The sequence below is a fragment of the Taudactylus pleione genome, unplaced genomic scaffold (assembly GCF_031769625.1).
Source record: "Taudactylus pleione unplaced genomic scaffold, aTauple2 ptg000154l, whole genome shotgun sequence".
Lineage (NCBI taxonomy): Eukaryota > Metazoa > Chordata > Amphibia > Anura > Myobatrachidae > Taudactylus > Taudactylus pleione.
Window position 1 is genome coordinate 29363044 of NW_028284556.1, and position 24862 is coordinate 29387905.

General features: G+C 47.7%; 1 protein-coding gene across 1 annotated transcript in view; it reads left to right on the plus strand.

Moving 5' to 3' along the window:
• The window catches only part of VIT (vitrin), a 192064-nt gene that overhangs the window by 86314 nt on the left and 80888 nt on the right, over positions 1-24862 (plus strand). Inside the window, exon 2 of the mRNA XM_088474404.1 lies at positions 2466-2516. Within this exon, the coding sequence (XP_088330530.1) occupies positions 2483-2516 (34 nt within the window). The 5' untranslated portion in view covers positions 2466-2482. The remainder of the gene's footprint in view (positions 1-2465; positions 2517-24862) is intronic.

The following is a 24862-nucleotide window of genomic DNA, read 5'->3' on the forward strand; positions in this document are numbered from 1 at the left end:
ATAAAACAAGAAAAAATTACGGATGAAAAACAAATATACATATCAAACGTTGCAAATTTTGCTCCATCAACACGTACATATAGTGACCACGTCAGACTATACTCTCCCTGATTGTCAGGGAAACTCCCTGAAATAGTAGCAATTTCCCTGACTCCCTGAAGAGGTTACCAATCTCCCTGATTGCACCTTACCCCCATTATAAAGCTGTTATAAATTAAAAAACAAACAAACCCAGAGATATTTACATTCAAATGGGATCATTAGTATAAATTTTCTGGCATTGGTTATAAGGCACAATGATCCCTATGGCTACATGTATTTTTTGAAAACTATCAGTGTGTTTTCATCAACAAGTATATCTTGCTTATGCTGGGCATACACTACCAGATGAAATGCCTGTCAGACCGACAGACATTTTATCTGGCAGCCTGCCAGCCGCAGAAGTCGCCGGCATACACTGTGAGAGAAATCTCACAGTGTATAGCCCGACATCCGCGCTCCGCCCCCGGGGCGGAGACATTTCCCTGTTCCTTCCGTAGGAAGGAACACAGGAAATGTCTGTCTGTCGGCTGCGCTGGGCATACACTGCCCGATGCGGCCGTCAGTTTACCCGCTAAATATCGCATCGGACGGGCATGCTGGACAATCCATCATGCCCGACCGAGCAATATTTAACCCTCGGTCGCCCCCCCACATGCTACAATTATCGCGGCGATCCGCCGATATCGGGCGGATCGTCCCGATAATTGTAGCGTGTATGGCCAGCATAACTGCTTTGGGTCTCATTTACAATTGGATGTAAGTCAGGTTTATGACACGCCTCTCAGATGTAGTAGTGCACGCCCACTGAAAAGTGCGCTCATAGGTGGTGCTTTCACAATCTCCCTGAAATGCTTTTTCAAAAGTAGGCAAGTATGCGTCAGACTCCACTCAAATACACATATAGGGTCTCCCAATACCCCCAATCCAGCAATTCAAGAATTCATGCAACAACTAAAAGCACATATCCACTACACAATTCGCTCCATGAACGATATAGTGTAGTGTGTCTCCGGCAGTGGTGTGCCCAATGTCCTTAACGACATTGAGCACACACACTGACCAATATGAGGTCACCCCCCCTCATCCCCGTACTTGCAGAACCTGACAATATCGTCAGGTTGCCCTGCAAGTACGGGTGATGAGCGACGTCGTCAACGACTAGCGGGAGCAAGCATCGCTGTTTGTTGACAGCATATCCACTGGCTGATATAATGAACGATTGAACAATATCGTTATCATTCATTCATTTTATCGTCTCGTGGATATGCGGCTTCATACTGCACAATGTTTAACATCCAGAGGTGGAGACATGTTCAGACTTCATCTTATAATGACCAAAAACCAACAACAATAAAAATGTTCTTATAAATAATGGAAAAAAAAACAAAAAACATTTTAGTAGGATATAAATGGCTGCATATTTAATTTTTGTTTTGTTTAGTCCTAATACTATATAAGTTGTCAATAGTATGTATTGTGAGTTGGCAAATGTGGTTCAAATTAAACAAATATGCAAACTCATTTTCCCTAAACTTTATCCGCTAATAATTAAGGCATAACAGGTGTATATGTATAACCAACATAGTAATTACGTCACTGATTCTGTTCATTACGGGGGGCTCCATTCTTCCTCAGCATTCAGCAAACATTACACATGCCCAGCAAAAACTGCTGCCTTGCTCTAATGAATCCCTCATATAAGGATACTGCTGATCTCCTCCACGGGTCAGAAATGCATGTGATGAGCTCCACCAATCAGAGCTAAACATATGCCTCTCTGACCTTTTGTGCTCATGGGAATTACTCATCTACAGTACCACTGTGTGCCCCTGTCATCGCTCTCAAATGTTGGGGGTGAGCCACCCCTTGCGCTTACCCTATTCCAGCACCTACGATGTAGCCTGTAGTGCTGCTGCTGTCCTTTAGACGCTCTGGGCATGCACCCTGCAACCTGTACAGCAGCCCTGAGTGGGATGCTCTGGGGCCATTCTGCACTTTCTGGTGCCAGTGTCCACATTCACTTGGCGTGATGTCACATTGGACAGGGCCAGTACATTGCACAAAATCACCTTGCTCCGGCACTGTATATAACCCGCACAATTAGAACTGGAGACAATGGACACAATAGAAAATAAGGTCACCTACGGTATGCTTGCCAGACCTGGAAGTGAAGTTCCTGTCACACTGCCTGAACATGTGTCCTCAAGTTGCTTACACATGTGTGTATTTGGTGGTGCATTTTCTACATATGTAGCCAATTAAACTATACATACTATACAAACTATACAAACTATACATACTGTACAAGCTTTTGTTAGTTAGCTAAAACTATGGAAATTGAAAAATACAATATTCTAGTATTTTTTTATTTTTGAACATGGGATTGACAGAATTTACAACATGTTTGTTGTTTTCTTTTTCAGTTGTTCTACTTTTTCCTATGATGAAGGATAAAGTTACTGCGGTTGTATTAGGTAAGTTATTTATCTATAAACTTGGCATGCTGTAATATTTATATTTACTGTAGAGGAGGTTGAACTATATTGTCTTGCATCTCCTTGAATGCCATACCAGCTCTGCTTACACAGAAATTAGTTTGGACATTGCCCTTGGCACGCTGTCATATGTATGTGATAATTGTCCCCATATACTCATAGTTATACTCTGCTGGTGTTATCACAAAGACTGACCCTTGTGGTGCCACGTTTGGAATGTTAATGCCGAGTGAGTCACTGTCAGGTGGCAATAGTCATGCACAGACAATCAACCAACCAATATCTGTACCTGTCTGTCCCCATAATCTAAGTTACCGATGTGGATTAATATATAAATTTGTTATCAGCAATGGGGGTCATTCAGACCCGCTCGGGAGCGCAGGACGCTCACAAGCGGGTCGATGTTCCCCCAATGCGCATGCGCACGATGGAGGGAGCTCCGTCGTGCGCATGCGCGAGACCCGAATAACGATGGCCAAGCCATCGTTATGGGTCTCGCACAAAAGGGGGCGTGCTGTAGATGGTGACTTTAGTGGGCGTGCCGGGGGCGTGGTTGCCAGACGGAGGCGTTCCGATGAGAACGCCTACCATCTGAGTCCGGCCCCACTGACATCACTAGTGATGTCAGTGGGAGTGATTTCGGCTCTGATAGAGCCAAAATCACTCCAGGGCTTGCGGCAACGAGACCCTACCGCAGGGTCTCCGTCGCAAGCCCGATGGTCGCGATGGTCTTGATGGTCTCCATCATCATGGACGCTCGCATATGCTGTGTGTGGTCACCCACAGCTATGCGAGCGGCCAGGAGGCCGCTCCATTTTCATGGAGGAGGGCACTGATTCAGAGCGAGCGCTCTGGTCAGAGTGTTCGGCTCTGAATCAGGCCCAATGTACGATACATCAGCCTTTTTTTGTACACATGGTCCTACAGTATTTCATTGCAAATGTCTGTAATTGTTATAACAGAGAAGAGGTGGGGTTTACATTACAATTCTACATCTACTACGTCTAAGTGCTCCATTACACATTTTGAAATATTACAAATTAGGTGTTTCTTGAGTTTTGTTGCAGTGTACACAATAGCGATGACTGATTAGTGCAAAGACTTGGAGTTCCAAGGACAGGAAATAGTAGCTGTGTCCCTGTATGTATGAATTCTGTTGGTTCATAGGGATAGCCCATCTCCAAGTGACTGCAGCAATGAGGCGCACAGCTGGCTTTGAAGCTTTGTTGTAATTGCACATCTTGTTAATATTTGTTTAATCCCGCAGGTGCTGATTATAGGTCTGCTCTCTATGGGGCTGGTTCACAGTTGCACTTAAATGAGCAACTGTTGCGAAAGCCTACAGCAGCAGTTCCCAAACTCGGTCCTCAAGACACCCTAACAGTCCAATTTTTAATGATATCCATGCTTGTGCATAGATGGTATAATCAAACTGACTGAGCTACTAATTAAGTCACCTGTACAGTATAGATATCCTGAAAACCTGGACCGTTATGGTGCCTTGAGGAGCGAGTTTGGGAACCACTGGCCTACGCAGTGGCATATCTATAATGGGTGCAGTGTGTGCGGGGCACACGTGCCCCCGGGTCCAGGGGGGCCCCGCACCGCACACCCTGCACCCATATTATTTTAAACTCACCTGCCCGTGGTCCCGCGTCGGGTGTCACCGGAAAATGACGCCCACAATGAAATTGCCTCTTCCAACATTTGAGGTTTTCTACTTGTATTTTTTAACATAGGGTCCCTGTCGTAAGAGTGGCCCATATGACCAGCAGCGCTATACAGACTGGTGGCAGCAGTGCATTAACTCACTACCAGTGTCGGACTGAAGCATGAAGTGCCCACCGGGGAATGCACTGTTAGGGGCCCATGCTTAAGGGGTGTGGTTATCCATCACAGGGGGTGTGGTCAGCCACCCAAAATGCTTGGCTAACCAATAGGTGTAGATTCTATAGAAGGGAACCAATCACCCATATTGATCAGTGGTACTGCTCCACCAGATAACTGACCATCTAATCGAATAAAAATTTATAATTTGAGGTCTGGACCTGACACCTTGAGGAGGGGGTGGGCCCTTAGGCAGTGGGGCCCACCGGGGATTTCCCCTGTACCCCTGAGGGCCAGTCCAACCCTGCTCACTACTCACACCAATGTCACTGTGTGCCCTGTGCACAGATTGCTGTGTAGCCTATGCTATTCAAGTAAACGCGGACCCAAAGCACCTCTCCCCCCAATCCTTACCGGCCGCATGTATGGTGCCACACCTATCTCTTGCATTGATGATGTCATTAAATTTTGTTTTTGTTATTGTTCAATTTTAATTAGATGGATCGAGAGGAAACAAAGTGCAAGTTATTTATTTCTAGAAAATAATGCAGAAAATCAATTTCATGAAAATTGGTTCAGTAGTTTTTGTGCCAACTTGAAAACAGACAGAAACATCGCTCTGATTCGATCTGATCAAATTGGTCAGTGCAATCTAGCAAAGTAGAATTTGTTGCTCCCATTTGTTTGATTTATACAAATATGAGAAATGAAGACGTTTGATGCGGCCGAGAGACCTGGCGTCCCGAGAGCGGCTATTTGCTGCAACTTGAGCAACAGTATATGAGGACACAGCTGTAAACTATTCTTCCAGTTCTAATTATAACTTGTTATAACTAGGGGTGAGCGGGTTCGGATTTCTGAAATCCGAACCCCCCCGAGCCCCCCCGATCCGAGTCCGATCCGAGTCAGGCTCGACTTTTCCCGCCTGACTCGGATCTGACATCGAGGCAAAACGTCATCATCCCGCCTTCCGAGTCTCGCGGGTTTTGGATCCTATATAAGGTACCCGCGTCGGCGCCATTTTCTCACTCGGCTGTGGACAGTGAAGAGGGAGGGTGGGAGTTAGTGCTGTGTAGTGTAGTGTAGTGTAGTGCTGCTGTTGTCCACTACTTCAAAGTCCATAGGGGCTGGCTGTGTTGTGCTGTGCTGCTGTTGTTAATAGGGGCTGTGTCCACTACTTCAAAGTCCATAGGGGCTGGCTGGACTGTGTTGTGCAGTCAGTTCTCCATAGGGGCTGTGTCCACTCCAAAGTCCTGTGCAGTGTCCCAGTCCTAAAGGGGTGCTGTAGTGTTGTCCAGGGGGTGCTCTGTCCATCAGGGGTGCTCCCCCCAAGTGCTAAAAAAATAATATATTTTCTGTGTTTGTGAATTGTGTGCGCAGTAGCCGCACGTGCATCAACAAAGTAGTGCCAAGCGTGCGCCTGTGTCATAAGTAAAGGGCCGGCTGGCTTGACCGTTAAGGGTGCTGTAACCCCCGAAAGTACACTCCAGTCCAAACCAAAAAAAAAATTATTTTCTGTGTTTGTGAATTGTGTGCGCAGTAGCCGCACGTGCATCAACAAAGTAGTGCCAAGCGTGCGCCTGTGTCATAAGTAAAGGGCCGGCTGGCTTGACCGTTAAGGGTGCTGTAACCCCCGAAAATACACTCCAGTCCAAACCAAAAAAAAAATTATTTTCTGTGTTTGTGAATTGTGTGCGCAGTAGCCGCACGTGCATCAACAAAGTAGTGCCAAGCGTGCGCCTGTGTCATAAGTAAAGGGCCGGCTGGCTTGACCGTTAAGGGTGCTGTAACCCCCGAAAGTACACTCCAGTCCAAACCTAAAAAAAAATTATTTTCTGTGTTTGTGAATTGTGTGCGCAGTAGCCGCACGTGCATCAACAAAGTAGTGCCAAGCGTGCGCCTGTGTCATAAGTAAAGGGCCGGCTGGCTTGACCGTTAAAGGGTGCTGTAACCCCCGAAAGTACACTCCAGTCCAAACCAAAAAAAAATTATTTTCTGTGTTTGTGAATTGTGTGCGCAGTAGCCGCACGTGCATCAACAAAGTAGTGCCAAGCGTGCGCCTGTGTCATAAGTAAAGGGCCGGCTGGCTTGACCGTTAAGGGTGCTGTAACCCCCGAAAGTACACTCCAGTCCAAACCTAAAAAAAAATTATTTTCTGTGTTTGTGAATTGTGTGCGCAGTAGCCGCACGTGCATCAACAAAGTAGTGCCAAGAGTGCCCCTGTGTCATAAGTAAAGGGCCGGCTGGCTTGACCGTTAAAGGGTGCTGTAACCCCCGAAAGTACACTCCAGTCCAAACCAAAAAAAAATTATTTTCTGTGTTTGTGAATTGTGTGCGCAGTAGCCGCACGTGCATCAACAAAGTAGTGCCAAGCGTGCGCCTGTGTCATAAGTAAAGGGCCGGCTGGCTTGACCGTTAAAGGGTGCTGTAACCCCTGAAAGTACACTCCAGTCCAAACCAAAAAAAAATTATTTTCTGTGTTTGTGAATTGTGTGCGCAGTAGCCGCACGTGCATCAACAAAGTAGTGTCAAGCGTTCGCCTGTGTCATAAGTAAAGGGCCGGCTGGCTTGACCGTTAAGGGTGCTGTAACCCCCGAAAGTACACTCCAGTCAAAACCAAAAAAAAAATTATTTTCTGTGTTTGTGAATTGTGTGCGCAGTAGCCGCACGTGCATCAACAAAGTAGTGCCAAGCGTGCGCCTGTGTCATAAGTAAAGGGCCGGCTGGCTTGACCGTTAAGGGTGCTGTAACCCCCGAAAGTACACTCCAGTCCAAACCAAAAAAAAAATTATTTTCTGTGTTTGTGAATTGTGTGCGCAGTAGCCGCACGTGCATCAACAAAGTAGTGCCAAGCGTGCGCCTGTGTCATAAGTAAAGGGCTGGCTGGCTTGACCGTTAAGGGTGCTGTAACCCCCGAAAGTACACTCCAGTCCAAACCTAAAAAAAAATTATTTTCTGTGTTTGTGAATTGTGTGCGCAGTAGCCGCACGTGCATCAACAAAGTAGTGCCAAGCGTGCGCCTGTGTCATAAGTAAAGGGCCGGCTGGCTTGACCGTTAAAGGGTGCTGTAACCCCCGAAAGTACACTCCAGTCCAAACCAAAAAAAAATTATTTTCTGTGTTTGTGAATTGTGTGCGCAGTAGCCGCACGTGCATCAACAAAGTAGTGCCAAGCGTGCGCCTGTGTCATAAGTAAAGGGCCGGCTGGCTTGACCGTTAAGGGTGCTGTAACCCCCGAAAGTACACTCCAGTCCAAACCTAAAAAAAAATTATTTTCTGTGTTTGTGAATTGTGTGCGCAGTAGCCGCACGTGCATCAACAAAGTAGTGCCAAGAGTGCGCCTGTGTCATAAGTAAAGGGCCGGCTGGCTTGACCGTTAAAGGGTGCTGTAACCCCCGAAAGTACACTCCAGTCCAAACCAAAAAAAAATTATTTTCTGTGTTTGTGAATTGTGTGCGCAGTAGCCGCACGTGCATCAACAAAGTAGTGCCAAGCGTGCGCCTGTGTCATAAGTAAAGGGCCGGCTGGCTTGACCGTTAAAGGGTGCTGTAACCCCTGAAAGTACACTCCAGTCCAAACCAAAAAAAAATTATTTTCTGTGTTTGTGAATTGTGTGCGCAGTAGCCGCACGTGCATCAACAAAGTAGTGTCAAGCGTGCGCCTGTGTCATAAGTAAAGGGCCGGCTGGCTTGACCGTTAAGGGTGCTGTAACCCCCGAAAGTACACTCCAGTCCAAACCAAAAAAAAAATTATTTTCTGTGTTTGTGAATTGTGTGCGCAGTAGCCGCACGTGCATCAACAAAGTAGTGCCAAGCGTGCGCCTGTGTCATAAGTAAAGGGCCGGCTGGCTTGACCGTTAAGGGTGCTGTAACCCCCGAAAGTACACTCCAGTCCAAACCAAAAAAAAAATTATTTTCTGTGTTTGTGAATTGTGTGCGCAGTAGCCGCACGTGCATCAACAAAGTAGTGCCAAGCGTGCGCCTGTGTCATAAGTAAAGGGCCGGCTGGCTTGACCGTTAAGGGTGCTGTAACCCCCGAAAGTACACTCCAGTCCAAACCTAAAAAAAAATTATTTTCTGTGTTTGTGAATTGTGTGCGCAGTAGCCGCACGTGCATCAACAAAGTAGTGCCAAGCGTGCGCCTGTGTCATAAGTAAAGGGCCGGCTGGCTTGACCGTTAAAGGGTGCTGTAACCCCCGAAAGTACACTCCAGTCCAAACCAAAAAAAAATTATTTTCTGTGTTTGTGAATTGTGTGCGCAGTAGCCGCACGTGCATCAACAAAGTAGTGCCAAGCGTGCGCCTGTGTCATAAGTAAAGGGCCGGCTGGCTTGACCGTTAAGGGTGCTGTAACCCCCGAAAGTACACTCCAGTCCAAACCAAAAAAAAATTATTTTCTGTGTTTGTGAATTGTGTGCGCAGTAGCCGCACGTGCATCAACAAAGTAGTGCCAAGCGTGCGCCTGTGTCATAAGTAAAGGGCCGGCTGGCTTGACCGTTAAAGGGTGCTGTAACCCCCAAAGTACACTCCAGTCCAAACCAAAAAAAAATTATTTTCTGTGTTTGTGAATTGTGTGCGCAGTAGCCGCACGTGCATCAACAAAGTAGTGCCAAGAGTGCGCCTGTGTCATAAGTAAAGGGCCGGCTGGCTTGACCGTTAAAGGGTGCTGTAACCCACAAAGTACACTCCAGTCCGAACCAAAAAAAAATTTATTTTCTGTGTTTAGCCGCACGTATATATCAAATCGATATAACATAAATGGAGGACCAAACTTTCTCCGATAAAAATAAAATAGAGAAAGATCAAGAACCACTTCCTCCTAGTGCTGAAGCTGCTGCCACTAGTCATGACATAGACGATAACATGCCATCAACGTCGTCTGCCAAGGCCGATGCCCAATGTCATAGTAGAGGGCACATACAATCCCAAATGGCAAAGTTCAGGAAAATGACCTTGAAAAAGACATTTAAATCAGCTGAAGAGAAACGTAAACTTGCCAATATGCCATTTACGACACGGAGTGGCAAGGAACGGCTAAGGTCGATCCCTAGTATGTTCATGACTAGTGGTTCAGCTTCACATGACGATGGAAGCACTCCTCCCACTAAAAAAATCAAAAGAGTTAAGCTGGCAAAAGCACAGCGAAGAACTGTGCTTTCTAAGAAGATATCACAAATCCCCAAAGAGAGTCCAAGTGTGGTGGTGGTTGCGATGCCTGACCTTCCCAGCACTGGACGGGAAGAGGTGGCTCTTTCCACCATTTGCACGCCCCCTGCAAGTGCTGAAAGGAGCACCCACAGTCCACTTGCTGATATGCAAATTGAAGATGTCACTGTTGAAGTACAACAGGATGAGGATACTGGTGTAGCTGGCGCTGAGGAGGAAGTTGGCGAGGAGGATTCTGATGGTGATGTGGTTTGTTTAAATCAGGCTCCGGGGGAGACAGTTGTTGTCCGTGGGATGAAAAAGCCCATCACGGTCATGCCTGGGCAGAAGACCAAACATTCCACCTCTTTGGTCTGGCAATATTTCTATCCAAATCCGGACAACAACTGTCTTGCCATATGTACCATATGTAAAGGTGAAATAAGTAGGGGTAGGGACGTCAACCACCTAGGAACATCCTCCCTTATACGGCACCTGCAGCGCGTTCATAAAAAGTTACTGTCAAGTTCAGAAACTTTGGCTCAGACCGTAAGCAGTCCAGGGACACCTAAATCCCGTTGTCCTGTTGTATCCAAGCGCCTGCAAACCACACCGTCAACTCCCTCCTCGTCAATTTCCTCCTTAGTCAGGATCGGAAGTAGTCCTGCAGGCCATATCACTGGCATGACTGACTCTCCTATCCGGGATTCCTCCGGAGGATCCTGCATTGCTACGCCTACTGCTGCCGCTGCTGCTGTTGCTGCTGCTGCTGGGAGTCGTTCATCATCCCAGAGAGGAAGTAGGAACACCACTACTTTTACTAAACAATTGACCCTCCAACAGTCCTTAGCGAGGAGGATGAAGTACGACAGCAGTCATCCTGAAGCAAAACGTATAACTGAGGCCTTGACTGCTATGTTGGTGTTAGACGTGCGTCCGGTATCCGCCATTAGTGCAGTGGGATTTAGACAATTGATGGAGGTAGTGTGTCCCCGGTTCCAAATCCCGTCTAGATTCCACTTCACTAGGCAGGCGATACCGAGACTGTACAGAAACGTCAGAAAAAGTGTCCTCAGTGTCCTGAAAAATGCCGTTGTACACAATGTCCACTTAACCACGGACATGTGGACAAGTGGAACAGGGCAGACTAAGGACTATATGACTGTGACAGCCCACTGGGTAGATGTATCACCTTACGCAGCAACAGCAGCAGCGTCACCAGTAGCAGCATCTCAGAAATGCCAGCTCGTTACAAGGCAGGCTACGCTGTGTATCACCGGTTTCAGTAAGAGGCACACCGCCGACAACCTCTTAGAGAAACTGAGGGAAATCATCGCCCAGTGGCTTACCCCACTTAGACTCTCCTGGGGATTTGTGATATCTGACAACGCCACCAATATTGTGCGGGCATTACATCTGGGCAAATTCCAGCACGTCCCATGTTTTGCTCACACAATAAACTTGGTGGTGCAGAATTTTCTGAAAAGCGACAGGGGCGTGCAGGAGACGCTTTGGGTGGCCCGAAAAATTTCTGGCCACTTTCGCCATTCAGCGACTGCGTGCCGAAGACTGGAGCGCCAGCAAACACTCTTGAACCTGCCCCGCCATCACCTGAAGCAAGAGGTTGTGACGCGGTGGAACTCAACCCTCTATATGCTTCAGAGGATGGAGGAGCAGCAAAAGGCCATACAAGCCTATACATCCACCTATGACATAGGCAAAGGAGGGGGTATGCACCTGACTCAAGCGCAGTGGAGAATGATTTCCGTGTTGTGCAAGGTTCTTCAGCCCTTCGAACTTGCCACACGTGAAGTCAGTTCAGACACTGCCAGCTTGAGTCAGGTCATTCCCCTCATCAGGCTTTTGCAGAAGCAGCTGGAGAAAGTGAAGGAGGAGCTAAGACGGAGCGATTCCGCTCGGCATGTGGGACTTGTGGATGAAGCCCTTCATTCGCTTTGCCAGGATTCCAGGGTGGTCAATCTGTTGAAATCAGACCACTACATTTTGGCCACCGTGCTCGATCCTAGGTTTAAAGCCTATGTGGTGTCTCTCTTTCCGGCCGACACAAGCCTGCAGAGGTGCAAAGACCTGCTGGTGAACACACTGTCAGCTGAAGCGGAACGTGACACGTCAACGGCTCCTTCTTCATTTTCTCCCGCAACTGGGGCTGCCAGGAAAAAACTTAGGTATCCTAAGCAACCCGCTGGCGGTGATGCAGGGCAGGCAGGACCAAGTTTGGACATCTGGTCCGGACTGAAGGACCTGGCAACAATTTCTGACATGTCTACTGTCACTGCATATGATACTGTCACCATTGACAGAATGGTGGAGGATTACATCGGTGACAGCATCCAAGTAGGCATGTCAGACAGTCCATACCTGTACTGGCAGGAAAAAGAGGCAATTTGGAGGCCCCTGTACAAACTGGCTCTATTTTACCTGAGTTGCCCCCCCTCCAGTGTGTACTCCGAAAGAGTGTTTAGTGCAGCCGGGAACCTTGTCAGCGAAAGGCGTAGGAGGTTGCTTCCACAGAATGTGGAGAAGATGATGTTCATCAAAATGAATTATCAGCTCTTCCAGGGAGACCAGCCTCCAGAAGGTACAGAGGGACCTGTGGTGGTGGATTCAAGTGGGGACGAGTTAATACTTTGTGAGGATGAGGATGTACACACTGAAGAGGGTGAGGAATCGGTGGATGAGGAGGATGAGGATGACATCTTGCCTCCGTAGAGCCAGTTTGTGCAGGGACACATAAATTGCCAGCTTGTTTTGTGGGGGCCCAAACGAACCAATCATTTCAGCCACAGTTGTGTGGCAGACCCTGGCGCTGAAATGATTGATTTGTTAAAGTGTGCATGTCCTGTTTATACAACATAAGGGTGGGTGGGAGGGCCCAAGGACAATTCCATCTTGCACCTCTTTTTTTCTTTGCATTATGTACAGTTTGGGGCCTAGTTTTTCTAACTGCCATCCTGCCTGCCACTGCAGTGTCACTCCTAGATGGGTCACGTGTTTGTGCCGCCCACTCGTGTCGCTTAGCATAGTCATCCAGCTACCTCGGTGCAACCTTTTGGACATAAAAACACTATTGTGAGGTGTGAGGTGTTCAGAATAGACTGGAAATGAGTGGAAATTAAGGTTATTGAGGTTAATAATAGCATAGGAGCAGAAAAACCTACAAATTCTGTGATTTTAGCTGTTTTTATGCTTTTTTTCAAAAAAATACAGATCCAAAACACAAAACCCAGAACCCAAAACACGGAAGGGTGGTTTTGGCAAAACCAATCCAGATCCAAAACACGAAGAAAGATCCAGATCCAAAACCAAAACACAAAACACGAAAAGTGGCCGGTGCACACCCCTAGTTATAACTTGTAAACTATGTTTGAGCAAGATGACTATGGGCCTCGTTCAGATGTTGTGTTGCGCATGTGCTGTGATGCCATTGCGACCCAAGTCACAGTGCCATGGACCTGCAAAGATAGTGTACAACTCTGAATCAGGTCCCATATACTGTAAACTAGGGGTGTGCACCGGCCACTTTTCGTGTTTTGTGTTTTGGTTTTGGATCTGGATCTTTCTTCGTGTTTTGGATCTGGATTGGTTTTGCCAAAACCACCCTTCCGTGTTTTGGGTTCTGGGTTTTGTGTTTTGGATCTGTATTTTTTTTTTAAAAAGCATAAAAACAGCTAAAATCACAGAATTTGTAGGTTTTTCTGCTCCTATGCTATTATTAACCTCAATAACCTTAATTTCCACTCATTTCCAGTCTATTCTGAACACCTCACACCTCACAATAGTGTTTTTATGTCCAAAACGTTGCACCGAGGTAGCTGGATGACTATGCTAAGCGACACGAGTGGGCGGCACAAACACGTGACCCATCTAGGCGTGAAACTGCAGTGGCAGACAGGATGGCAGTTTGAAAAACTAGGCCCCAAACTGTACATAATGCAAAGAAAAAAAAGAGGTGCAAGATGGAATTGTCCTTGGGCCCTCCCACCCACCCTTATGTTGTATAAACAGGACATGCACACTTTAACAAACCAATCATTTCAGCGCCAGGGTCTGCCACACAACTGTGGCTGAAATGATTGGTTCGTTTGGGCCCCCACAAAACAAGCTGGCAATTAATGTGTCCCTGCACAAACTGGCTCTATGGAGGCAAGATGTCATCCTCATCCTCCTCATCCACCGATTCCTCACCCTCTTCAGTGTGTACATCCTCATCCTCACAAAGTATTAACTCGTCCCCACTTGAATCCACCACCACAGGTCCCTCTGTACCTTCTGGAGGCTGGTCTCCCTGGAAGAGCTGATAATTCATTTTGATGAACATCATCTTCTCCACATTCTGTGGAAGCAACCTCCTACGCCTTTCGCTGACAAGGTTCCCGGCTGCACTAAACACTCTTTCGGAGTACACACTGGAGGGGGGGCAACTCAGGTAAAATAGAGCCAGTTTGTACAGGGGCCTCCAAATTGCCTCTTTTTCCTGCCAGTACAGGTATGGACTGTCTGCCATGCCTACTTGGATGCTGTCACCGATGTAATCCTCCACCATTCTGTCAATGGTGACAGTATCATATGCAGTGACAGTAGACATGTCAGAAATTGTTGCCAGGTCCTTCAGTCCGGACCAGATGTCCAAACTTGGTCCTGCCTGCCCTGCATCACCGCCAGCGGGTTGCTTAGGATACCTAAGTTTTTTCCTGGCAGCCCCAGTTGCGGGAGAAAATGAAGAAGGAGCCGTTGACGTGTCACGTTCCGCTTCAGCTGACAGTGTGTTCACCAGCAGGTCTTTGCACCTCTGCAGGCTTGTGTCGGCCGGAAAGAGAGACACCACATAGGCTTTAAACCTAGGATCGAGCACGGTGGCCAAAACGTAGTGGTCTGATTTCAACAGATTGACCACCCTGGAATCCTGGCAAAGCGAATGAAGGGCTTCATCCACAAGTCCCACATGCCGAGCGGAATCGCTCCGTCTTAGCTCCTCCTTCACTTTCTCCAGCTGCTTCTGCAAAAGCCTGATGAGGGGAATGACCTGACTCAAGCTGGCAGTGTCTGAACTGACTTCACGTGTGGCAAGTTCGAAGGGCTGGAGAACCTTGCACAACACGGAAATCATTCTCCACTGCGCTTGAGTCAGGTGCATACCCCCTCCTTTGCCTATGTCATAGGTGGATGTATAGGCTTGTATGGCCTTTTGCTGCTCCTCCATCCTCTGAAGCATATAGAGGGTTGAGTTCCACCGCGTCACAACCTCTTGCTTCAGGTGATGGCGGGGCAGGTTCAAGAGTGTTTCTGGCGCTCCAGTCTTCGGCACGCAGTCGCTGAATGGCGAAAGTGGCCAGAAATTTTTCGGGCCACCCAAAGCGTCTCCTGCACGCCCCTGTCGCTTTTCAGAAAATTCTGCACCACCAAGTTTATTGTGTGAGCAAAACATGGGACGTGCTGGAATTTGCCCAGATGTAATGCCCGCACAATATTGGTGGCGTTGTCAGATATCACAAATCCCCAGGAGAGTCTAAGTGGGGTAAGCCACTGGGCGATGATTTCCCTCAGTTTCTCTAAGAGGTTGTCGGCGGTGTGCCTCTTACTGAAACCGGTGATACACAGCGTAGCCTGCCTTGTAACGAGCTGGCATTTCTGAGATGCTGCTACTGGTGACGCTGCTGCTGTTGCTGCGTAAGGTGATACATCTACCCAGTGGGCTGTCACAGTCATATAGTCCTTAGTCTGCCCTGTTCCACTTGTCCACATGTCCGTGGTTAAGTGGACATTGTGTACAACGGCATTTTTCAGGACACTGAGGACACTTTTTCTGACGTTTCTGTACAGTCTCGGTATCGCCTGCCTAGTGAAGTGGAATCTAGACGGGATTTGGAACCGGGGACACACTACCTCCATCAATTGTCTAAATCCCACTGCACTAATGGCGGATACCGGACGCACGTCTAACACCAACATAGCAGTCAAGGCTTCAGTTATACGTTTTGCTTCAGGATGACTGCTGTCGTACTTCATCCTCCTCGCTAAGGACTGTTGGAGGGTCAATTGTTTAGTAAAAGTAGTGGTGTTCCTACTTCCTCTCTGGGATGATGAACGACTCCCAGCAGCAGCAACAGCAGCAGCGGCAGCAGTAGGCGTAGCAATGCAGGATCCTCCAGAGGAATCCCGGATAGGAGAGTCAGTCATGCCAGTGACATGGCCTGCAGGACTACTTCCGATCCTGACTAAGGAGGAAATTGACGAGGAGGGAGTTGACGGTGTGGTTTGCAGGCGCTTGGATACAACAGGACAACGGGATTTAGGTGTCCCTGGACTGCTTACGGTCTTAGCCAAAGTTTCTGAACTTGACAGTAACTTTTTATGAACGCGCTGCAGGTGCCGTATAAGGGAGGATGTTCCTAGGTGGTTGACGTCCCTACCCCTACTTATTTCACCTTTACATATGGTACATATGGCAAGACAGTTGTTGTCCGGATTTGGATAGAAATATTGCCAGACCAAAGAGGTGGAATGTTTGGTCTTCTGCCCAGGCATGACCGTGATGGGCTTTTTCATCCCACGGACAACAACTGTCTCCCCCGGAGCCTGATTTAAACAAACCACATCACCATCAGAATCCTCCTCGCCAACTTCCTCCTCAGCGCCAGCTACACCAGTATCCTCATCCTGTTGTACTTCAACAGTGACATCTTCAATTTGCATATCAGCAAGTGGACTGTGGGTGCTCCTTTCAGCACTTGCAGGGGGCGTGCAAATGGTGGAAAGAGCCACCTCTTCCCGTCCAGTGCTGGGAAGGTCAGGCATCGCAACCACCACCACACTTGGACTTGGGGATTTGTGATATCTTCTTAGAAAGCACAGTTCTTCGCTGTGCTTTTGCCAGCTTAACTCTTTTGATTTTTTTAGTGGGAGGAGGACTTCCATCGTCATGTGAAGCTGAACCACTAGTCATGAACATACTAGGGATCGACCTTAGCCGTTCCTTGCCACTCCGTGTCGTAAATGGCATATTGGCAAGTTTACGTTTCTCTTCAGCTGATTTAAATGTCTTTTTCAAGGTCATTTTCCTGAACTTTGCCATTTGGGATTGTATGTGCCCTCTACTATGACATTGGGCATCGGCCTTGGCAGACGACGTTGATGGCATGTTATCGTCTATGTCATGACTAGTGGCAGCAGCTTCAGCACTAGGAGGAAGTGATTCTTGATCTTTCTCTATTTTATTTTTATCGGAGAAAGTTTGGTCCTCCATTTATGTTATATCGATTTGATATATACGTGCGGCTAAACACAGAAAATAATTTTTTTTTTGGTTTGGACTGGAGTGTACTTTGTGGGTTACAGCACCCTTTAACGGTCAAGCCAGCCGGCCCTTTACTTATGACACAGGCGCACGCTTGGCACTACTTTGTTGATGCACGTGCGGCTACTGCGCACACAATTCACAAACACAGAAAATAATTTTTTTTTGGTTTGGACTGGAGTGTACTTTCGGGGGTTACAGCACCCTTTAACGGTCAAGCCAGCCAGCCCTTTACTTATGACACAGGTGCACGCTTGGCACTACTTTGTTGATACACGTGCGGCTACTGCGCACACAATTCACAAACACAGAAAATAATTTTTTTTTGGTTTGGACTGGAGTGTACTTTCGGGGGTTACAGCACCCTTTAACGGTCAAGCCAGCCGGCCCTTTACTTATGACACAGGCGCACGCTTGGCACTACTTTGTTGATGCACGTGCGGCTACTGCGCACACAATTCACAAACACAGAAAATAATTTTTTTTTTGGTTTGGACTGGAGTGTACTTTCGGGGGTTACAGCACCCTTTAACGGTCAAGCCAGCCGGCCCTTTACTTATGACACAGGCGCACGCTTGGCACTACTTTGTTGATGCACGTGCGGCTACTGCGCACACAATTCACAAACACAGAAAATAATTTTTTTTTGGTTTGGACTGGAGTGTACTTTCGGGGGTTACAGCACCCTTTAACGGTCAAGCCAGCCAGCCCTTTACTTATGACACAGGCGCACGCTTGGCACTACTTTGTTGATGCACGTGCGGCTACTGCGCACACAATTCACAAACACAGAAAATAATTTTTTTTTGGTTTGGACTGGAGTGTACTTTCGGGGGTTACAGCACCCTTTAACGGTCAAGCCAGCCGGCCCTTTACTTATGACACAGGCGCACGCTTGGCACTACTTTGTTGATGCACGTGCGGCTACTGCGCACACAATTCACAAACACAGAAAATAATTTTTTTTTGGTTTGGACTGGAGTGTACTTTCGGGGGTTACAGCACCCTTTAACGGTCAAGCCAGCCGGCCCTTTACTTATGACACAGGCGCACGCTTGGCACTACTTTGTTGATGCACGTGCGGCTACTGCGCACACAATTCACAAACACAGAAAATAATTTTTTTTTTGGTTTGGACTGGAGTGTACTTTGGGGGTTACAGCACCCTTTAACGGTCAAGCCAGCCGGCCCTTTACTTATGACACAGGCGCACGCTTGGCACTACTTTGTTGATGCACGTGCGGCTACTGCGCACACAATTCACAAACACAGAAAATAATTTTTTTTTTGGTTTGGACTGGAGTGTACTTTCGGGGGTTACAGCACCCTTAACGGTCAAGCCAGCCGGCCCTTTACTTATGACACAGGTGCACGCTTGGCACTACTTTGTTGATGCACGTGCGGCTACTGCGCACACAATTCACAAACACAGAAAATAATTTTTTTTTGGTTTGGACTGGAGTGTACTTTCGGGGGTTACAGCACCCTTTAACGGTCAAGCCAGCCGGCCCTTTACTTATGACACAGGCGCACGCTTGGCACTACTTTGTTGATGCACGTGCGGCTACTGCGCACACAATTCACAAACACAGAAAATAATTTTTTTTTTGGTTTGGACTGGAGTGTACTTTCGGGGGTTACAGCACCCTTAACGGTCAAGCCAGCCGGCCCTTTACTTATGACACAGGCGCACGCTTGGCACTACTTTGTTGATGCACGTGCGGCTACTGCGCACACAATTCACAAACACAGAAAATATTTTTTTTTTTGGTTTGGACTGGAGTGTACTTTCGGGGGTTACAGCACCCTTAACGGTCAAGCCAGCCGGCCCTTTACTTATGACACAGGCGCACGCTTGGCACTACTTTGTTGATGCACGTGCGGCTACTGCGCACACAATTCACAAACACAGAAAATAATTTTTTTTTTGGTTTGGACTGGAGTGTACTTTCGGGGGTTACAGCACCCTTAACGGTCAAGCCAGCCGGCCCTTTACTTATGACACAGGCGCACACTTGGCACTACTTTGTTGATGCACGTGCGGCTACTGCGCACACAATTCACAAACACAGAAAATAATTTTTTTTTTGGTTTGGACTGGAGTGTACTTTCGGGGGTTACAGCACCCTTAACGGTCAAGCCAGCCGGCCCTTTACTTATGACACAGGCGCACGCTTGGCACTACTTTGTTGATGCACGTGCGGCTACTGCGCACACAATTCACAAACACAGAAAATAATTTTTTTTTTGGTTTGGACTGGAGTGTACTTTCGGGGGTTACAGCACCCTTAACGGTCAAGCCAGCCGGCCCTTTACTTATGACACAGGCGCACGCTTGGCACTACTTTGTTGATGCACGTGCGGCTACTGCGCACACAATTCACAAACACAGAAAATAATTTTTTTTTTGGTTTGGACTGGAGTGTACTTTCGGGGGTTACAGCACCCTTAACGGTCAAGCCAGCCGGCCCTTTACTTATGACACAGGCGCACGCTTGGCACTACTTTGTTGATGCACGTGCGGCTACTGCGCACACAATTCACAAACACAGAAAATAATTTTTTTTTTGGTTTGGACTGGAGTGTACTTTCGGGGGTTACAGCACCCTTAACGGTCAAGCCAGCCGGCCCTTTACTTATGACACAGGCGCACGCTTGGCACTACTTTGTTGATGCACGTGCGGCTACTGCGCACACAATTCACAAACACAGAAAATAATTTTTTTTTTGGTTTGGACTGGAGTGTACTTTCGGGGGTTACAGCACCCTTAACGGTCAAGCCAGCTGGCCCTTTACTTATGACACAGGCGCACGCTTGGTACTACTTTGTTGATGCACGTGCGGCTACTGCGCACACAATTCACAAACACAGAAAATAATTTTTTTTTTGGTTTGGACTGGAGTGTACTTTCGGGGGTTACAGCACCCTTAACGGTCAAGCCAGCCGGCCCTTTACTTATGACACAGGCGCACGCTTGGCACTACTTTGTTGATGCACGTGCGGCTACTGCGCACACAATTCACAAACACAGAAAATAATTTTTTTTTTGGTTTGGACTGGAGTGTACTTTCGGGGGTTACAGCACCCTTAACGGTCAAGCCAGCCGGCCCTTTACTTATGACACAGGCGCACGCTTGGCACTACTTTGTTGATGCACGTGCGGCTACTGCGCACACAATTCACAAACACAGAAAATAATTTTTTTTTTGGTTTGGACTGGAGTGTACTTTCGGGGGTTACAGCACCCTTAACGGTCAAGCCAGCCGGCCCTTTACTTATGACACAGGCGCACGCTTGGCACTACTTTGTTGATGCACGTGCGGCTACTGCGCACACAATTCACAAACACAGAAAATAATTTTTTTTTTGGTTTGGACTGGAGTGTACTTTCGGGGGTTACAGCACCCTTAACGGTCAAGCCAGCCGGCCCTTTACTTATGACACAGGCGCACGCTTGGCACTACTTTGTTGATGCACGTGCGGCTACTGCGCACACAATTCACAAACACAAAAAATATATTATTTTTTTAGCACTTGGGGGGAGCACCCCTGATGGACAGAGCACCCCCTGGACAACACTGCAGCACTCCTTTAGGACTGGGACACTGCACAGGACTTTGGAGTGGACACAGCCCCTATGGAGAACTGACTGCACAACACAGTCCAGCCAGCCCCTATGGACTTTGAAGTAGTGGACACAGCCCCTATTAACAACAGCAGCACAGCACAACACAGCCAGCCCCTATGGACTTTGAAGTAGTGGACAACAGCAGCACTACACTACACTACACTACACAGCCCTAACTCCCACCCTCCCTCTTCACTGTCCACAGCCGAGTGAGAAAATGGCGCCGACGTGGGTACCTTATATAGGATCCAAAACCCGCGAGACTCGGAAGGCGGGATGATGACGTTTTGCCTCGATTTCAGATCCGAGTCAGGCGGGAAAAGTCGAGCCTGATTCGGATCGGACTCGGATCGGGGGGGCTCGGGGGGGTTCGGATTTCAGAAATCCGAACCCGCTCACCCCTACTGTAAACCTGTTATGTGTTTTTGGCATACTTGCCTACCCTCCCGATTCAGCCGGGAGCCTCCTGAAAATTGGGTGCCACTCCTGGCCCCCCTGAAAGGCAGCCAAGCCTAGATAAACCCCCGCAGCGGGTGTGGCTGATGAATCGCGTCATTTTGGCCCCGTCCCTTGCTTCACAATTCCAGTAATCTCGGCATTGTGTAGCAGTGGCGGGGCCAAAATGAAGTGATCGTGTGGCTACGCCCCTGCCCCGCACATAAATTCCGGGTAATATGTCCGGTCGTGCCCCCCTATGCCGACCACACACCCCTGCTATGCCAATGTGGTTGCTCCCTTCCGGAAGGAGCAGCCAGAATGTCGGCAAGCAAGGTTTTTGGCAGTCATAAATTTGTATTAAAATTGTGCTGTGACAGTTTGCATTTAAGAAGTTGTTATGGAGGAATCACCACCCACGAAAATCCTTTGCTCACCAACTGCATTTCATACAAAGCACAAAACACTAGCATGCTTTAGACTTTATGTCGAGTTGGACACACGTGTTTTTTTCTCCATAAAACAACTTTCTGCCTATGCTTATGTAAGTACGCAGATTCAGTTATGTCTCTACATACACTCAGAGAGACAGAACAGGGGAGAGAAGGGGAAGTCAAGCATAGACCGAATACAGTAAAGGCTTGTTCTAGTATGTATATGCTACTGAGACAGACCTGAAAGGCAGGTGCAAAATACACACTTATAATGATGATCAGCAGAATTAACTTTCCGCTTATGATTTTCTTGTTCATGGCCCTCTGTAACTAAATAATTGGACTGCACCCCCCCCAGTAAAGTCTTCCACTTCAGTGAGCCAGTGCAGTCCATGACTGCACTGGCTACACTGTGACTAGGGGTGGTTTCCTATTTGAAGCACCACCTGCCAGTCATGCACACAGGCAGCCCCAGGGGAAAATGCCTCCTCCCCCTGGAACTGCCAGTCCAGGCTGCCATAAGCAGAGCGGCTTCCAGTGGAAGCCGCTGCTCTGCCTTTCGGGCAGCCCTACAGGGCTTCTCGGGGCTGCTTCCAACGCAGCCCTGAGAAGCTGGTCTAGTGTTATGTGCATGCGCGGCGCTGCCGACGCTCCTGCGCAAGTCCCGTTGCCTGACATTCATTGTGCAGGCGCTGGGACCAGAAGCAGCGGTAGTCCCCCTCAGGTAAGAGGGCAAGAGCCGTTGCAGATCGGACTTCAATAATATGCATTGTGGCTAAATAATACTTGTTCACATTTCCTACTTGTAATCTTTACAATCGTTGGATAGAGTAATGCTGGACATACACTATACAATGATCTGTCAGATATCTGTCCAATCTGGCTGGTTGGAATGAAAACCTGGTAATGTATGGGAGCAAATGACAATTGTCCATATGGTCATAAACACTGAAAAACAGATAAAAATGGTTGTGCAGACACATTGGTTAAAAGTTAAGACATGAATTTAACCAATTTGAACAAATGTTTTTTGTCCGTTTTCTAGTGTTTAAAACCATATGATTGACTGCCATTTGCTCCCATACATTACCAGGTTTTCATTCCAACCAGCCAGATTGGACAGATATCTGACAGATAATTGTATAGTGTATGCCCAGAGCAAGTAACTATGTACCTGGACAAACAATGTTACAATACAAGGGGTGCAAAATCATACTTGATTACTCTCCCGGGTCAGCCGGGAGCCTCCCGAGCCACTCCGAGCACCCCGCAAGAGTAACCAAGTCCCCCGGAAGGGCCGGTACCTCCCCGCAAACCCGCCGCGTGTGAAAGTGGGTAGTTTGGAGCGGCAATTATGCAATTTGCACTGAATTGCGGCATTGTAGCCCTTCCCCTGCTTTACAAGCCTTAATATCTGTGTTATAAAGCGGGCAGCAGGGTCAATATGCCCCTGCTCCACCTACTTAAGCCACCCCCACCCACCCTGCTGCACCGACCTGGCAGCCCCCTCCCTGAGGGGGGCAGCCAGAATGTCGGTAAGTATGGTGCAAATACATAATTTATTTTTGCATGTGGGTTAAATACTGGCTGCTTTTGCATGTAGCCCACAAATCTTTTATTTTTACACTGCAGTTTAGATCTCAGTTTGCATACGCCCCTCCCAAATCTAAATCTCTCTGCACAATTTAAATCTGCAGTGCAAGATGCACAGTTACTTGATCTTCTGAAGCTGGGTACATGTTAGAGGGCCGGCAATCTTGCGATGGTCGGAGCGATGTACCTTCACCCTGGACCATGCATGGTACACATTACCCAATGCAATGAATGACGGAATGATACCTCGTTCCGTTTTTCTATTCCGAGGTCGCAGGCTGGGATACCATCGCGATCATAGATTGTGGATGGCGCCAGCCAGCTGAGTAAGCCTCAGCTTACGCAGGCTGACCGAATTGTGAGGCCAGGAAACTGCGTCCATGGACGCAGATCCTGGCCTTGCCACTTCCCAGAAAACAGGTGCAGAATGCCATCCGTCACCGCCCCCACAACCACCCTTAAGTGCCTCTGCCTGTCAATCAGATCACGCAGGACCAGTTCTGCAAATGATAATCGGGAATCTGCGTTCAGCATTGCACTTCCTCTATTTCTAACCTGAATCGCTCCCTTTGTTGCAAAGAAGACCACCGGCATCGCAACTGTCTAATCCCGGCAAGGGTTAAATGACAGGCGTCGAAATCCCGACGCCTGCCATTTTGCCTATGCCGGGAGCCCGACACCCGGCTTACCGATCAAAGGTAAGCCGGGCGCAGGGAGAGGACAGCCGAGGGGGGCAGGGTTAGGTTTAGGCTAGGGAGGGGGTTTGGGTTAGTCACCCCCCCGGGAGATTTAGGATTAGGCAGCGGGGAAGGGGGGGTTAGGTTTAGGCACTTGGGTGGGGAGGTTAGGATTAGGCACCCCTAATGGAGGGTTAGGGTTGGGGGGGGTAGGTTAGTTTATACTTACCTTTAGCGCAGTCGGGATCTTCACCTCTGCCGGGTTTCCGCGGCTGGCGGTAAATCATACCGATCCCATTCTTAATTATTTGTAAGTTTAATGCTTAAGTGACATTTGTGAATTTTCTCCTTAATATTGCAGGCATACACAATATAACATTTAGGGCCAAATGTAATAGGGTGAGAGTTTAGAAAATGTGAGAGAAAACTATCACATTTTTAAACTCAGCCAATGTAATAAAGTCACAGAACAGGCACACGTTCATGTTTTTCAGACTCAAAAATCTCTCAAGATTTAAACTCTCATCCAGGTGATTCCTGTTTTGAAAACACAACTCGATCAATGTATTAGTGTGAGAATTTTACTGCTAAAATCCCACATTTTCTAAACTCTCACCCTATTACATTTGGCCCTTAGGCGCGAAAAGCCTGTTTCTGTTGAAAAGTATCGCGAGTGCCGTAATTTTGCCTTGCGAAAAAATTCATCCGTATTCAATTCCGAACACATTTCGCTAGTGCGGAAACGCAATGCGTTAGGACCTGCGAAAAAGTTTCGACTATGAATAGGTGTCGGAAAAAAGTGCAGAATTGGGGTTTTCGGGTGCAAAGCTGCGGGAACCCCCCTGTACCCTTGGGACAGTCCCTCAAAGGTAAACTGTGTCAAAAAAAGTTTAAAATATACTTTAATTTTGGGAGCAAAAAAATCAAAAGTTGGGGGACAAACTTAAAAACTAGCGAAATAGACTCCAGGGGGGTCCCCAAGTATTCCCCAGGTGTTTTTAAGTTTGCAGGTGCTTGCAGCAGGTGGAATTTTTTAAGTTTTCTTAAACTTCACTTTAACAACATTAAAATATGCTAGCACCCATTTTCATGTACCCCAAATTTGCTGGGACTATTTATTTTCTCCAAAAAATAATGCAAACTGCTATTCTTCACCCCTTATGCAAAGACGCTAAATAGCAGCTATTGAGATCATTTAAGTACCCCAAATACCTTCAGCAGGGCTATTCGGGGGTATCTATAGTGATCCCCAATGTCAGTCTATCTTTTGGGG